The sequence below is a fragment of the Athene cunicularia genome (assembly GCF_003259725.1).
Source record: "Athene cunicularia isolate RWA chromosome 4 unlocalized genomic scaffold, athCun1 chr4_part3, whole genome shotgun sequence".
In the NCBI taxonomy this organism is placed as follows: Eukaryota; Metazoa; Chordata; class Aves; order Strigiformes; family Strigidae; genus Athene; species Athene cunicularia.
In genome coordinates, this window is record NW_020799100.1 from 10,472,911 (window position 1) to 10,490,677 (window position 17,767).

General features: G+C 37.4%; 1 protein-coding gene across 1 annotated transcript; it reads right to left on the reverse strand.

Annotated features, from left to right (window-relative positions):
- Nucleotides 1–2,226: 2,226 nt before the first annotated feature.
- On the reverse strand, nucleotides 2,227–16,683 carry LOC113480045 (homeobox protein CDX-1-like). Its single transcript, XM_026848581.1, has 3 exons — nucleotides 16,103–16,683; nucleotides 6,082–6,227; nucleotides 2,227–2,481 (listed from the first exon to the last, which is right to left on the reverse strand). The coding sequence occupies exons 1-3, from the start codon at nucleotides 16,533–16,535 to the stop codon at nucleotides 2,227–2,229; spliced, it is 834 nt and encodes a 277-aa protein (XP_026704382.1). The 5' UTR covers nucleotides 16,536–16,683.
- Between the last annotated feature and the right edge of the window lie 1,084 nt (nucleotides 16,684–17,767).

Here is a 17,767-nt window from a genome sequence, read left to right on the forward strand (position 1 = left end):
ATTTTGAAAGTCTAAATCTGGAAATATTTATTGATATTTTTTTCCCTCTAGTATGCAAGCATAATTCTGTTTAATTGGCTAATGTGAGGATGCTTTTCTCCTTGAACCTTTTTCAGTCTCTATTAAGTTAAATATGTGTGTGTGTGTATGTGTGTGTTAACTGTAGATAAAATATCTCTAGCATTTCTCTCTGTAGACATAATAGTTGTTCTCTATTTCCATTGGATTCCTCTTTTGGACGTATCCAATAGATATTTCTTTTGGGAGACCAGTGTTTTGATTTGCTCGTCAATATGGATGATAAATCACTTTTATGCTCATGTGCTGTTTGTCATGTTCCGCTTTTCATAATATGTGGAAATCAGTAGGACTCTTTCTGTTACTGCACTTCAAATTGCAGTTTCTTCATCTCATTTGTATTACCTATGCCAAGCTTCAAACTGCTGCTGCCAGCAAATGCAGCAGCATTGTGAAAGGAAAGAGTGGACATTTTACAGTGTAGATATGTGTCTATTTAAAGTTGAAATTTTACCCTTATTTATTAAGAGTCCTACTCACAACCATGAAATGATAAATAAAATTAAGAAACAGTGAAAACTGCCAGCTCTCTGAACCATCCTGGTCTTACCATTCTCCTCTACTTGTTTAAGCTTTTTTGCCATCACCCTGCTTTTAAATTTGATATTACAATTCAGTAACAGACTAATGAAAATCTGCAAGTTCACTTGCTACAGTAGCTGATACCACATTGGAAAATGATTATGAAAAAAGTAATTTATTTTAAAGTTCTTTATATACAAAGTAATTTTACATTACCAACATTTTGATGACCTAATAGTACTATTTGTTATAATTAAAGAAAAAAAAACAAAACAAGAATGTAGTGCCTAAATGACTTAATGCCCCTAAGTCTTATTTGCAACAGTGACAGAGATATTTAGGACACCTTGATGAAAATTAGTGAGGATAGGCATCCTAAGTTTCTAAATTGTTTTTGACAATGAGGGTATAAATTCCCAAACACTTGTGTGCTTTAAAAATTTTCCCTTCACAGACAAATTATGCACATGCAATTGTTAGTTATCTTTTAGGAAGTAAGTATCTGGATTATTCTCAAGTACTGATTTACCTACCAAATTCTGCTTAATATGGAAGGAATCAACAGTTTGGCAATTGAGGCCCACTTAAAAAATCCTGAGAGCTTATATTTAAATGAAATATTTGCTTGCTTTGTCTTCTATTAAGTTAGCTTCTCAGATTTTTTTAGTGTCACAATAGCTCTGAAAACTGGACCAAATTTAAAATTAGTTGAATGCAATTATTGCATCTTCATCCATAGGCTATGCTGTTTCATTTTTAAAATACCTACACTTTTAAAAAGGATTTCCCTCCCTTTGCTCTTTTTTTTTAAGATACCAAATGATTCTGACATGGTTTTTCTTCTATCAAAAAATAACTTGGGCCAAGATTCTCAATTCCAGAATGCTTTTGAAACATCTATGGTAAGATAAAAGAGTGCCTGTTAATACCAGTGTATGGAGCATTGGAAATCATACCTGTCAAACCCCAAAAAATTCCAAAGCTCATCCCTGACCTTTGCCCTTATGTAGTGAGTGCAACCACCATGACCCAGGCTTTCCATCAAGTGGGTCAAAACATGTAAGCCAGGTTTTAATTTATAAGGATCCATGCGTAAAGTCCATGAGAGATAGATCAGTACATGGAACCTGTGTGGAGACCAAAGGAATACACCCTTTACCTAGGGGTGAGGGACAGACAGAGCACTTGCGTACAGCTGCCGTTACTGCTCCAGCAATGTTGTATTGCCTGTGGCCCATTTTGTGCTTTTTTTTTCTCTGCAGTGTACTGTAACTAGTGGCTGTATCTGGTCCTTGGCTCTCTTCCCTCTCAGTGCCTACCCACCTGCTGCATGGCTGGATGGATGCTTGCCTTGTGGCACAGAGTCAGCATGGCATCCTCTTGCAGAGGTTCCCTGCAACTAGGACTCCTGGCACACAGCAGTTCCACTGCCCTTGGAAACTTGTGCTATCCTGCAGACCTGGCAAGTGGATCCTGGTTTACTGTACTTGAAGCTTATGTGCACAAAACTGTGTCATGCTGGGGACTCCTGCAAAACAGCTACAGCTGTCCTCTCTCTTTCATACTGTAGTGCTCCATGTACTGGTAGTTTATAGTGTTCGTTATGCAGTAGCTCTTCAGGCAGCCTCACTGAGAGGCCACTACCTGCTGCAGGTTCCCGTTGTGCTGCAAACCATTCATGGGAAGTGGAGGTGGAGGTGGTGGAGGTGGGAACAAAGAACTGGGCATTTCCGAATGAGTCTGTTGGTCAGGAACTGGCATCGGGCTCACTGAGCCAGAGTCACTCTGCATAGAGCCAAGATTGCTGCCATCAAAATGAGTCATTTTCTTCTTCATTAATTTTCTTTCTTTGGCTCTGCGATTCTGGAACCAGATTTTCACCTGCAGTGGAGCAGAGGAAAGTTTTTTTCAGTTGCTAAGAGAGTGTAATGGGGTCCTTTATGTATACAGTCAAGAGTCATAGGTAAAATCAATTGCATAAGGACCAGTGAGAAAGGCAATGGCAAGCTGAGACAACATAGATGTTTGCTTGTTTTTCACACAGGTAATCTTTTCTATTTGGTAATAAAATATTCATGAATAGCCTTATAAAAAAAGAGTTTTTTCAGTGTTAGTTTTATTTTTAGGAGGTATTTATTTATGGAATGGGATTTTTTTAAAAAAAACCAAAATAGAACAGAAATCTCCTGTGTCCTAGCAATGGCTAAAAGAATCTGAGAGTATCTTTACATTGAAAACAATATGCCCTAGTCAGAGCAAGTCAAAACATGTTACTGGTCTATAAAATGAGGCACAAAAGCTTTCATGTTTGGATGCTGCACATTAAGTAGTTAGCTCCAGTGTGTAAACCAATGGAAATACACTTCTGAACAAAATTTCACCAGGGCACTACTGTTGGTACACAATGTTACTTCAAAATATTGTATAAGCAGTGCCTTAATTGCTAAGTGCCTTTTATTGCTTGCATAGATGGACCCTGAATCTGCTGCTGCTTCCCACACAGTCCACTGCTTTACACCATAGTCATTGCTTTGTCACAGAAATGCAGTCATCTTTGGGAAGAAATGAAGCAACTATTGAAGAGTATATGGTTTTTGATTAGGATAGAACAAGTGAGAACCTGAGTTGAAGTTGATGATTATTGATCAATTGAAAATACAGCAGACCTTGTTCAGGTGTGAAAGGGTGAATGTTCTATGGCAACTGAAATATCTTTGGATGTAATCCCCAATGTTGGATTTAAAGTAGTGCATGCCAGCTATTTATCCTTGGAAGTGGCTCTGTATTATGTCTTACTCGGTGTAATAAGTCAAACTATCTCATTCAGATATGTTGTGTTTTCTTAGTGTTCAGATGGCAGAGGAAACACTTTTGTCACCATTTTCTATAACCCAAACTAAACTCAATGTTTTGCTGAGAAATACTGATTTGTTTAGTTGTCCTTTGCTAGAAGCTAGAAAGGGAAGGAGAATGATGACCAGAAAGGAAAGAAAACAGTAAGAGGTTCTATCATCTGTGGCTACTAGGTTGTGTTTTAAAAGAAACACACTGGTGAAGTCCTACATACAAAGCTTGCTGAAAAATTGAACTAGGTCTCTTAAGTCCCAGGCTATCATCTGAGACGTCTGGCAATTCATTTTGTTGTCTTACTTTCTGGAATATCATTTCACTACCAAATTATGTTTCATTAAATCAGTCTCAAATACTCTCAGATCTCTTGCATTCTGATTGTGCTGAGGTAATCTAGTTTCACCCATGCACTTGCCAAAATGCATGAAAAGATGAAACAGTCTAAAAACCAAACTAACATTTATTTCAGGATTATCCTCTGATTTCAGCGTTCTCACTTGCCTTTGACTTTTGTTCTGGCTTGTTACTAAACTAGGGATACAGATCTGCAGCAGTGATCCAGAGAGAATTTTAATAGGCACTTCGAGCTTGTATGTCAGTTATCAAATAACTACAAGTAAATACAGATCTGTAATGTTAGATAAAAGCTACCATGGTCAGTTGCATCTGTTGTGCAGGTTACTTTTCCCCTGAAGTTTAATTTTCTCTCTTGTTCTTGTAATCTCCTTTATTTCTGTTATCCTTCCTATATTAGCAATGCTTCCCTTTGCCTTTTTTATTTTTTTTCATTAGATTGTACATCTTTCCTTCCTTGTTTAAACAATTGTTCTTTCTCCTTTTGTCTTGAGATATTCCTTCTAGTCTCCTGCATGGGGTTTTGGCATAGCCAGGAAAAAAGCTTTTCCAGAAAATCATTTCAGGCTTCAGGCAAAGTGCAGTGGAACTTGAGATAGGACGGTGTGTGTTCAGTCATATTCATACCATGGGGTGGTTTAATTTGTATGAAAGGGTACTAGTGGGAGTATAGATCACGCATTTCTTTCTCAATCTTACATTTTCAAAAGTGACTTCAGAGATGTAGGCTTTATGCACTGGAATTAATTTCATTCATGACATATATTGATGATGATGATTAAGAGTAAATATTGCAAAAACTATTGCCATGTTTCCCCAACATATGTCAAAGAAATGTATCGTGTCTTTTTTGTATCACCACTTCAAATACAGTAACAAAATGTTTTATTGGGTTATCACTGAACTAGGAAGTTTCAAGAAAATATTATTGGTTGCTTACAGAAGCAGGGTCATAATTTTTAAATTTAGCATAATGAAGTCAAATTATTAAGGTTTTAACAGCCAGCAAAAAGACTGTATTTTTTATACCTGATTGAAATAATTTTAGTTTTCAATAATTAAGTACTCGTATTCAGCAGCAGATTGAGAAATATTTGCAAAATGGGTATTCACTTTTCTATTTCTGTAAGCTCTTTCAGCATGTGCTGTGTAAGACAAGTTCAATGAACAGTGCTACAACTAGGTGGACTATCCCTGCTCAGTAAAGTCCGTAAAAAAAATGGTGAATCAGTCTTAATCTTCAATGAATTATGCTGAATAATAACTGACTGAGAAAACGGTTCTGTGATAGTTTGCAAATAGAAGAGGCAGTGAATGAGCATATTGTGTCCTGAAATCTATTCAGAGAGATCCTTCAGTAAAGCTTTTAATTTTCTGTTTCGCTGCTTATTTAGTACTGCATCAAGAAACTCCCAAGTAAAATGGGACCGAACATATGCCCAGCCGATGTTGTGAGTGTCTCTGTGGGAGATCTAGCTCAGCATCTTATCTCGGTGGTTTGCATGAACCAGCTGAAGTGCTTGAGAGCCAGAGGCCATGTACCTGCTTTGCTTTGGGAGGGGGTGGCACAGGCATTGCAATTGCATGATTGTAAAACACAGCGCAGAGTGGTTCCAGAGCAAATTGTATAAATCTTCTGACCAGAAAGGATTGTGTTTTGATTTATGTTGTAGGTATAGAAGTGGAATTTGAAGGGAGTGAGAGGAAATAAGGGCAGGAGAAAGGAGTAGCAAGTATGTAGGAAATCTTAAACAAAAGGTAAAAGGCAGCCAAAGGAACAAATACCTTCAAATATCCTGAACATACTTGAGCTCATCACTTCCATCCTCTGCTAAGACTGACCTTGCTGAAATCAGTTATAGAATTCCCATTGACTTCAGCAGAATCAAGGACTTCCGCTTTAGACATTTCAGCAAAAATTTCTCCCTGATACCACTACTCCAGTAAAATTGAGAGAAATCCAGGCAGGATTTTATTGATATTTTTAAACTCTCATTTCTCAGAACAGGACTGTGTGTAAGACTGGTGTTTGCTTTTTCCATGTTGTGCAGCTCCCTGATGAGAGCTGAAGTGGTGCTGATGGGATATTTAGAACTGAGTGCAAACAAGTCTGTCAGGCCATTCAGCTGGAAGGTTTGAGTTCCTACAAAGAGAACCCAGTTGCATTGCTTGGTTATTGGAGGCATTAGCATTTTTGTGTTCTTAACCAGTACGGTTGTCTCCTCATCAGCAATAATAAATTCAAAGGAAATCCTGAATGGGTGATCCATACTCTACCTGTCTCTCGGAAAGTCTTAGGTTTGCAGCAAGTTCAGACTTCCTCCTGATTGTAATGTATCTGTTGTAATGAAATTCCTTCTCTAATTCTAATCTCTGATGATCTGTGTAAACCACTCGGTACTTCTCTCTTGTTCTTGTTTTACCTGTTTTGAAAGAAGAACACATTGCTTCAAGCTAGAATTTTTTAACTGTAGTAACACAAAATATCTGGCTTTACATTTGAAAATATGTTTGTGGGTATTTTAGGCCTGATTCTCTATGCACTTACCCAGAGCAACTCCCTTGACTCAGTCTTGATTTACAACACAAGAGGTTCATACCGTCAGATTTTGGGTTTGCTCCTTAGCAAATGGACAATAAACTGCTTCTCATATTCTTTATCACCCTTGTGTTATCATTTGGGAAAGGGAAGACCACCTTGTTAAGACCAAGGAGCCAGGAAACCTGTGTTCTGTTCCCAACTCTGATGCAAGCTTCCTGCCTGGTTTTGAATTGGTCTTGTTTCTCTGTCCCTAAAGCTGATACACTGCTACCTGCTTCAGAGGGGAATTGTGAATGATATTTTACTGCACAGAAAATACCGAGAGCTTCCGAAGTTCCTCACTTCTTGTAGCTAGAAAAATTAACACAATACTGTGATTGTTACTGCAATGTGGAGGTTGTGTTTTTCCTTCAAGTCTGGCACAGTCTATCCGCTAGTTGATAATAGCCCAGGGAATAGTAACATAGATTTTCAGGTGACAGTTAATAATAAAGAGAAAAGGAAAGCAATAGTACTTTACAAAGGACACTGAACAATGGTAGAACTACAGCATCTGTTCTTTTGCAAGCAGCACTGCTGCATCCTTTCAGCTGTAGGTACAGCTGACTGAAGCAGACATAGCCCAGCAGTATCCGGGTCGTTAAAAGGTAATGGCAAATGACATGAGTCAGTGAACACAGATGCAAGGAGCTGAAATTTTATGGATTCCATTCAGGATAATTTCTGAGGACAGAATGTGTTGGCAGTAGTGAAAGAGAATTGAGAATGGGAAAGGCTACTGATACTTCCTTTCTTATCCACCATTCCTGTGTTGTTAATGTTCACATTAGGCAATGAATATATGGGAGATAACACCTGCTCAAAATGAAGGCCCCTGAGCCCTAGCCTAAGGTCTTCCTACATTTTTGAAAGATTGTATTATTGTGTTAAGACTAGTGTTAGCATGTTCGCTAACTAGTCTTGCCATTTTTTTTGTGCTGCTTTGTCTGTCTATATTTTTCAGATGTATATTATTTAGACTGTAAATTGTCTGGGACAGGGTATGTATTTTTAGTTGGTATTTTTTTTTGCAGTGCATTCCACTGTGGTACTGTGGGTTATGAATCTTTGTGTCCTTAGTGGTTACTATAGTAGAACAGCCCCTTAGATTCAGGTTCTCTTGATGCATAAACTTGAGGTGTATTGTGGCTTGCTGCATGTAACAGTCTGCTATTGTTGCAGAAGTAGCTTAGCTTCATACTACAGCCCATATTTTCTTACAGAACTCTTCAGAAAACAGGTTCCCCAAACTCATAATATTTGCACTCCTAATAAGAGCAGTTAATTTTGAATAGAGAGGACTGAAGTAGATTTTCAGGCTTTGAGTTGGTAAAATTTCAGTCTCCACAGCACACCACCCATAGCAACCAGCTTCCCCCCCCTGCAGGAGAGAATAGCTGGAGGTTTCATGTATCAGTGGTGTCAAAGGCCTGATGTCTTTCCAGCCCCTCCTTCCAACTCTCCTTGCTTTTGAAGTTTGAGTAGCACCCAAAAATCAGAATTCAGGGTACAGAACTAAAGCAGAATCTTGAAGTACTTTACCCCTTAATTCAGAATTTGGTTTCATGAGTTAATGTTTTTTCCCGTCTGTGGAGGGAGATGTGGTATCTCTTTGTTTTAATAGCGGAACATATTTGAAGTAAACGTTGCCTTCCATTTGCTGTATACACTGTATGGTAATTGCTCGAGAGCTGTATCACTTTTTTCTCTTCCAGCATTTGAGAGTACTTTGCTACCTGTAAGAATTTTGGGCTCACCAAAGTATTGTTTGTATTAGTGTGTTCTTCAGGCTCTGATCCTTTTTGTACTATTCATATAGATCCTAGATACAGAGGAAGTATCAATGCTGTAAACAAATGTTGTTACACCTCTGGTTCTCGTTAATAACTGGTTTGCCCTATGTGATAGGGTTTCTGAAGGACTGTTCCCAGGCTTGTAGAACAAGGTCTACATCAGAATTTGATCCTTTAGCTTCCATGCTTCATGGTGTTCAACCCTCAGAAAACATTATGCATCGAGTTTACAATGCTACGGGCATTTTCCAACTGTCTTGAGGCCATCAGCCTGTTTACTTGGAATATTTCAATAGGGAAAATAGGTGTGTGCATGTTTGTGTTTCTTCCTTATGCTGCTCAATCCATGCAGACAAAACCACTTTGGTATAAATCTGTTAACTTCCTAGTGAAGGTTCTTCTGTGCTGTGCTTGGCTGGGGTACATATACAGGACATTCTCATTTCAGTAGCATTTCTGTCATTGTGAAACTGTAGTGAAAGCAGAATTAGCCCAATTACGTTTACACTGATAATCAAGTGAAAAGTGCTGTTAATTTTGCAACATTATGGTAAGAATTTTAGAGTCTTTAAAGAACAGCGGTTATTCAGCTCAGTCCACATAACTACTAGGACATTTGTTTTCATTCATTCGAAGTGTAAATTGTTTGTTTAACATATGGTCACCTGTGGTGCTTTAATGTCTCACTTGATATTTTTTAACTTTTGATCTCTCTAGCTGGTGGTTTGGTTAGATTTTTTCCTCTTTAAATGAGAATTTGGGGTCATTCTATGGGACAAAATGTTCAAAATGTTTCCTTAGTCTCATTTGTATTGTTAAGATGGAGTACACAACAGAGCAACAAGGTGATCTTATCTTGAACTCTGTTCTCATTCAGAAGCCATAGACAAATATCAAATGTTCTTCTATTGCCAAAACAAGGTGGTAAACTTTGAGATAAATCTTCCAGTTTCTGGTTTTAAGAGCTTAAACCCTTATTATCTGAGTAGGAGAGGGTTGGGTTTTTTTCTTTTTAAACTGTAGAAGTTAAATGTATGTGGAAAACAGCACTTTCTCTAATAAAATCTTTTCATATGACTAGCTTTCAGTTTGGTTTTAGGAGGAATGATAATACCTTGTTTCTTTTTGAAGGAAGATTGGAAGCTTTCACATCTAATTTCTTTCTTTAAGTGAATAATTTAAAAAGTAGAAAAGCAAAAGGAGAACATTTCCTTCCTAAAAGTCAACAGCTATCTGAGAAAATTTCTCTATGATTTGTGATATAAATCTTGTCTTTAATAATTTGATTTTTTGTGTAGAGTAATACCCACTGTGAGAGACAACAGACAGAGGGAGCTGAGATATGCCAGGTTCTTCTGAGAGGATCCTTTTAGTTCTGGCAGAGTCATGTTTTAGTCTGTTTGGCCTTTACCCAGACTCTCATTGATGTCAGTGAGAGTCTTCCTAATGCCTTTGTTGGATGCTGGGTTGGAATTAGTCTGCATATGGCATTTCCTTTCAAAGGCAAAGTACACTTTTCTTTTATTTGCCAAAGTTAACAAACAGCAGCAACAAAACCTATCGATAAACAGTTTGGGACCTTAGCCTCTGAATTCCATCTGTTAGATGGAAAAGATCCACTCTGAGCCAAATCTTGCAGACCTTCTGCTGGTTTTGTTTACAGTGATGAACTTTATTTGAGGAAGTATTACCTGAGTAAAATTTGAGGTAGGACTAATGCATTCACCGGAGAGACAGCAGAAGGATGTTCTTTACTTCTCAGACTTCTTTAGGAGATAATGGCAAAATTTAATGATGCAATGATAGAAGTAAATATTTTAATCCAATTCTTTAGTCAAATCCTGCATATTTTACTCACTTAGGCGAATGAAATTACCAACATTTAAGTTTCCACAATCTTAATTAATCTATTGTTAGTGACAGTTTATAATTTTAATCAGCAATATAGTATCAGTTTTATTGGAAATGTGTTCTATTATGGACAGCTATGCTACGGAATTGCAAGTGGTTGAAGAGGGTATTAGTAGTTGTGTGAATGAAAAATGAACCAAAAGAGCTTTGAAGCAACTACCTTTTCAGTATGACTGCCTCTTTGTTGGGGGAGTGGATTTCCTGGTTTTAATAGGCTATTTAAGAACAGCAAGTTTTGTCAAAAACCCTTGCAAGTAGTGATTATTGAAGAGTGGCTTTGGAGTAACAAGAAATAAGACATTTCACATTTAGAAAACGTTTTATGAGATACAGTTTAACAATCCTGTTCCATCACACCCACTCTAGCAATTTTTGTGACTGGTAGAGTTTTGAGTTGGGGGAAGGGAATGGCTTTCCCATTGGTCATAAAATTCACAGAGCATTTCTTCTGAAGACAATAAAGCTAGGAGAAGGCCTCTTTATTTGCTGTGAAAATCATCACCCTTTCCGGCAATATAACTCCTGAAGAAAAGAAGGAGAAGGAAGAGACAAGACTGCATATCAAAGCAAAGTGAAGTGTTAAAAGGGTCTGTTGCCTCAATATGACAGATAGGCCTCAAAACCTCAGACAATGTAGCCCAGGAAAGGAAAAAAAACCCTCCACTATCAGACCTCACAACTAGTTTACAAAGCAAAATAAATTAGCATTAGAACTAGCCCTGGCCTCTTTTTCAGTGCCTCCTCTCTTAACTTCTAAGGAATATTCTTCATCTACTGAAATTGGCATCATTCATAAAATCCAGAAGCTACCTAATTTAGACAGAAGATGTCATAGTATAAAATAGTGTTGGATTACTTACAAAGCATTGTAATATGGATTCCATAGTCTGACATTGTTTCAGAGGAAGTTAAGATCTGTACTCGATGATTGAAAGTTAGCTTAAGTTAGCTTGAAATGTGTAACAGCTTTCTGGCCTGAAGATATGCTCAGTTCAAATCTGCATCTTTATGTTAATTTAGTATTAAGAGAGAGATTAGTGGTTAGTTTTTGACTGTATAAAAATATGGACTGCCAGAAATCAGGCATCAGAGTTTTGTTTGGGGACTAGCTCAAAATGTTCATGCACTTTAATAGTGTAGAAAAAGGGGCAAATTCTCCCTAATGTAATTTCACTGATTTAATTGAAGTTGTGAAGAAAAAGTAATTTTAAATAAGTCTTAAAGATGGGCATTATGCTGCACATGATGTTCTGTAAAGTTAAATTAAAAAAAAACCCCACCACAGAACACACACTGCCATTGTATTAGAAAATGTTACATGGATCCAATCCTGTATAAAGTGAGTAATAATATTTCTGCCAGAAGTCTTGGTGTGATGAGTAGGACTATTCATTATTGCAGAGTTGGATGCATAAAGGTTTGTGAAACATGGTGAAATTCCATGTTTGTACTTTCTGCTAGGTCTTGATCATTTGTTCTTGTTACACATGTTCAGATGACTCATGCTGAAAAGAACAGAATAGGATCATAGAATTGCAACCTTTCAACAGACTTGAAGAATTTTCCCTTCTGTTCTGTTGACTTTGATTTAAAATGGTAATGTTTTCAATTTTGTATATGTTCTGCTATTCTGTAATAAAACCTACTGGCCAAATTCTGTCCTTCACTTTGCTAGTGTAAACTTTTCATCTTTGTCATACAGAAGTAACTGAATCCAAGGCAGAGTCCTTTTTATCACCTTTAAACAATGATTGGACAGACTGCCCTATATAGATTTTGTCTGGCAGAAGGACCCAACCTGCAGAAAAGTAGGTGGATTTCTAAATGGTAAGATCAGGGGAAATCCCATTGCCAATGACTGTATAGACTAAAAGGCAAGTGATTTTTTCCAAGTGTTGTATGTTTTTTAGGCATTCAACATTTTGCAGGAATAGCTTCTTAAGAGGCTTGTTTATTTTCCTTAGATTTGAGGGAATGTAACTTTTTCCTTCAGAGACTTGATGTTATACATTTACAGTGCATTTGGTAATGATGCTATCAACACCTGTCATTGTCAGTATCAGAAAAACTGTCTTTATGTCTTCAGAGTAAATTATTATTGAACAAGAATGATAAAAGAGTTGTCATACATTGGAAGAGTCTCTCTTCATAGTTTACCCATTCCCTCCTTGTTTTATGCTAACATAAGTGCAGATTTTAAGATGTACTTTCAGTTTTGTGAGCAAATTCTCATTGCTGCTAGAACTACCAGTTAACTGTTCAAACTCATTGTTTTGGGCAGAGTTTTACCACAGATGTATATTGTTTTCTCATGAAAGCAAAAAGTAGTCTACTCCTGTCTGAGTGACAGCATATCTCCATAAAAATATTGAAATCAACAGGAGATTTGTAACTTGCTCTATGGTGGGTTTATTTTACTTTCCATCAAAGAATTTGCCTGTAACTATCCTTAGTATATGTGTGGAATTGCCACCTCAAATCTCTAGTGTCACGGCTTTGTTCTGTTCTCTGTTACAATTGCTAGTTGTCTTGGCTTTGCTTACCCCTTTGAAGTGTGGGTTTAGGAGAGGGGACCGGAGCAGTACAAGGGTTAGAGAGTGTCTTTTTTAATCAGTGTTCCTGGTTGAAAATACAAAGTAGTCAGTGTTTCCCCTTTCAAGTTCCAAGTCAAAATACATTTGCTTTCTTCTGTATCCTGAACACCCTCAAGAATGCAGTGACTAGGCATTGGATCCTATGTGCACTGTATTTACTATCAGGCCCCAAGTCTCTCCAGGTCCAAAGCTGCAGGGAGAGACATTCAGTTATCCTTCAACCAGAGAGAGAATGATGGATGAAGGCCTTAGTAGGTCTTTTCTGCGGGAAATGCATTCCAATAACACTAAACCAGTATATGATGGTCTCACATTAATTACTGAGATCTTCCAGTGACTTCAAGTAGCATAACGTCATAAACTTCACTTTACACTAGTTGAAGACATGGGTTTATGTTGGATGTTGTTTTTGAAGTTACAGAGTGAGACTTGAAATAATTTCTTCTTTTGTTCCAGGTTAATTGTGTACATAACAGAGTATCAAAACACCTGTAGGGCATGAGGCAGTGTTAGAAATTTCAATAAAGTGTTTTGTTTGTTATTTGTCAGGTCATGAGGCCACAGAACACCTATAATAGAAGCTAACCGTGAAATCTCTGGAGATGGAGATGTCATTGGTTCTGGGCCTTGTTTCTGTAGCTGTTACAAATCAGACTACTCAATGTAAGTAAACCTTTGGAAAGAATCTCTCCTGATCTTAAATGGATAAGATTACAGGAACATTTCTTGCAAGTATCTTCAAGTATATCTTACAAAACCCACTTGCCTTAATAATTATTATTTCCATAGTGAGATAATATTGTTGGTAACTAGCATTTTGCAACAAGTAATGAACAAAAAATAAAATTAATTTGTCTATTTTCTATCCTGATCAATCCAGGTGAGTCTGAGCCTCAGTTTTTCCATCTTTAAGAATAGTGGCTCATATCTATTTAATGGAGAACAAGGAAAGCTAATAATAGGTGTGATTCTTTCACTCTTGCCTATACAAAACCTCTACTGAAATTCTTAAAGGTTTTGCAGAGAGACAGAAGGGTATTGCTCAATGTATGCATACAGCTTTAAAGATGTAAAAAGCAATGGTTTCCATGTAAGAAAATGCTGAGGATTTTGATCATGACCCACCAAAACAGGATTGGTACTTGCAGTTAGCCTATCATGCATTTGAAGTCACTTGGAACACTTGCATGCTCCGAACCAAACTCACCTAAGTGCTTTGCTAGATCTGACATTGCTGCTAGGGTAAAATTTTAGAGAATTATTTTATTTTGGGGAAAACGAGGAAAACCAAAAGTTCCCTTGCTTTTAAACAGAGGAAAAGGAGTGAGTGAAGAAAAAGGAACCACTTCCAATGAACAGATCTATTGGCACTGAATATTCCTAGCCTAGCAATAAAAATAAGAGAGGAAGAATCAGCAGGAGGATTACTTATTGGGATATTTCCCTAAAGCACAAGACAGTACCTATTAAATGAATAGATAGATTCCCACTAACTTCCAAGGACCTTACACTGGGCTATGGGCATTTGGGAGGAGATGATCCTATGACATGCTGATTTCTTAAAATATCCTTGAGATGAAGATGCTTAATGTCTTCTTGGACCATTCCGGAATGGAGAGACTCCCAACACCTGTGAACGCTCTGATCCTTGCAGGCTTGAAATTTGGAGAGTTAGAAAGCCCTAAGCATGCTTCTTAAGCAGGCACTTAGAATGTGGTATTGTCTATTATATCTATCTGTCTCACAGTGTCCCCCCTATAAAAGGGACAGCACAGACAAATCTAATCAGGTCTTTCAGTCAGAGAGGCTGCAATTTAAGTTCACAGGAGCTAAAGGCAGGTAGGTAAAGAAGACATGAGAAGTAGTGATTTTTTGAGCAAATATTCTGCCATCTGTAAATTATATAGTTTGTGAGGAATTTCACTGCCTTCGTAAGGTCTACTCAAATGTAAGATGTAAGTTTTTTTCAAGACTGGCCCTTTTGGTTTTTTTTAGATAGTATACAGTGAAGAATAAATATGATTTTTAAAATACAAGCTTTTTTTTTGGGGGGGGGGGCAAAATTCTTATTCACCCAGAGTAACAACCTACTCTGATTGTCCTGTTGACTTCTATGGACTCTCTATGAACTAAAGTTGTGTTCAGCAGGAATGAAGATGACTCCATCTGTCTATATTAATTAGATGCATTATTTTAATACAGACAATTTTTCTATGTAGTTGCTTTCATTTTTCTAAATGTTTTAAGTAATTACTTTTCTGTTGGAGATTTGATTCAGTACTTTCTTTGAAAACTGTTATTTACAGGCATGTGTGGAACAGAGCTGGGGTGGGAGGAAGGCCTGAAAGGAAGGGAACCTTCCTGGGATGTAATATTGAAATACTGTGAGCATCTCTTTAGGGGGGGTTATTGAGCATCCTTAATTTCTACTGATCTCCGTGCATGTGAAAGCTGCTCAGCACCTCAGAGGATCAGATACTTTTATATAGCAGATTGTGCCTCTCTTCTTTTCAGGCAGTTTTTCCTCTTCCTTTTTCCTTCTTCACTTTCTTGTTTCATAATTTTTTTCTATTCATACAAGGTACAGATTTTTGTTTTAAGGATGCTCAATATATTTTTTTTCTATTGTTCCTCATTGCAATCAAACAGAACCTTTTCCTCATGCTTCATTACTTATTTTTACAGGTTAAATATGATTGAAGAATTGTTTTGTACTCCTCAACTATTATGCATCAGAGACTGATCTGTTGTTGTATTAACTAATTTTGTTACCATGGATCTTTGTATTCCTGCATATTCTGAGAGATACTACTACAAAGTGAAGCAAGCCTTTCCTTATCATTCCTGTTTTTAAAGCATTGAATCATTGTTTGATCTTTCAGATCTCATTTCATTTCAGTGTTCTAAGGTTTACAGAGGTTGTTTCTAATATAAAACTTTATTTCCAACCCCCTACTGTATATATTTTACTTGAACTTTTCATATGTACTCTAAAACATGAGGAAAATAAGCACAGTATAGGTAGTGGAGAAATATGATACTTTGATCACAATTTCTTTCTATAGACATGCTGCTTCATTCCAATCTATAGGACTCGTATTAAAAGCAATTATTTGATATCACAAATGTTTTTAACATATCTGAAGTGAAAATAATTCACTGTCAAAGAACATTGCTTTTCACTTGGCTCAGCATTAAAGATCAAGAAGGAAAAATAAGATGTGGTCAGCTGATCAAAACCAGCATCCAATAATCAAACCAACATTTAACTACTAGCAAGAGGATCCTTCAGAGCAATTAGGATCTTTCTTTATTAAACTGCATGCTTCCCTCTAAGCAGGGAAGCTGGCAAAAAAAACCCCAACAATGAAAAAAAAAGTAGAATTTCTTCTTGGCATAAAACCTCAGTGCCCTCATACCTGTAGAAGTAGATTGCACCGTTTTCCTCATCCATTCGTAAGAGCTGTGCCTTTGGCTGTTGGGAGAGATTTGCTGTGTATTAATTGTATCTACAGGAGGTAACCCCCCAGATCCAGCAGGATGGAGGGAGCTGTAATCAGCAGAACTGTAGGAGACCTGTCCAGGAGGCGAGCCATTGATCTGTGCAGCAGCAACCGTGCTGGAAGGTCCTGGGCCGTAAGCGTTCCAGTCCTCCCTCTGTGGGCCATAGGGTGATCCCCAGGTTCCTGCAGGCTGTCCATGGGTGTCCGGAGTTGGCACAGGATGATATCCCATGTAATCTGAATAGGGTGGAGTAGATACAAAGTTTTGCACTGGCAGGTTGTTGCTGCTGCACCTTGCAGATCCTGGATACATGCTGGTTTCTTTATCCAAAAGATAACTCACATACATGATGCTCACAGCCTGGCTTTGTCTTGCTGGGACATCCTGCTCCTCGCAGTGTTTGTTTGATCTCTCTTCCCCTCCTCTTTCTTTCTCTCTCTTTTCTAGCCCTGACTGGCTCTATAAATGACTCATGCTAGCCCTGATGTCCCTTTACTACACATGATTAACAATGGTTTTACCAGGTGCTGGTGGTAACAGTTTACTAAGGTCCTGCCTGATGTCACAGATAACTGCCTGCCCCAAAATTACATTTGCATTCAAATGAAGGGCTGACCATGCAGGCAACCCCACCTTGCTGCTAGTTCTAGTGCTTCCTTTCTCACAGATCCTTTATGTATTACCATCCCGGTTCTATACTTTTTGAATGTAGTTTGAAATCTTGTAGTCTTCAAGCAGACTTGCATACATAGTTAACCAATAACTGTTCAGACAGCAGAAGTAGTATTTTTCTTGAGCAATATATGTCAGAATCTAACTTCAGGCACTAGGTTATAGTTAAAGCCTGGTATCTGTTAGTCCAGTACTTCTTTTGTTATAGAATGTGCTATATTATTTTTTTAAAACTGAAAACAAAGGACCGGTTCAGTTTTTAACTGCAGCTCTTACATAGTTTCTCACATGAACACTCTTCTTGACTTCAGCTCTTAGTCCATGTGGGAGAGCACTCAGAAACCACAGTAATCCTGCTGATTTTAACATTACAAAGGGTATACAAGAAGTCTCATAGTCATTTTGAGCATTTGTTCATACGAATAGTCTTGTTGATGTTAGCAAGCCTATTCATGAGCTGGCTGCTTGCCCCTGATTGAAGTTTCTCTGTTCTAACTTACAATGTTAACAGAAAGAGAATCTGTTATTGAGAGAATGCAAAATTTGTCACTTTCCCTATGCTTATGATATTGAAATGAGTGGTAGTTTTCCCTAAAGGTTTTTCTGTTCTCATTGCTGTGCTTATTCACAATAAGTAACAACTTTTCTTAAAAATATGGGAACAAATTCTAGCTTTTTAACTCAAAAAAGCAATTTCCTAACTTTCAGGAGCAATCCTATGTTTGTAAGTAACCAAGTCCTATGAGATTATCTATAACCAGGAATGAGGAGAGCAAGTGTTGATTTTTTTTTTTTTTTTTTTTTTTTTTTTTTTCTCTTAGTGAGAATTTACTCTGTTTTCATTCCTGTTCCTTTAATGATGTGATACTTAATTGCACCTTTATTAATGAACCAACTTGTTAAAAGTA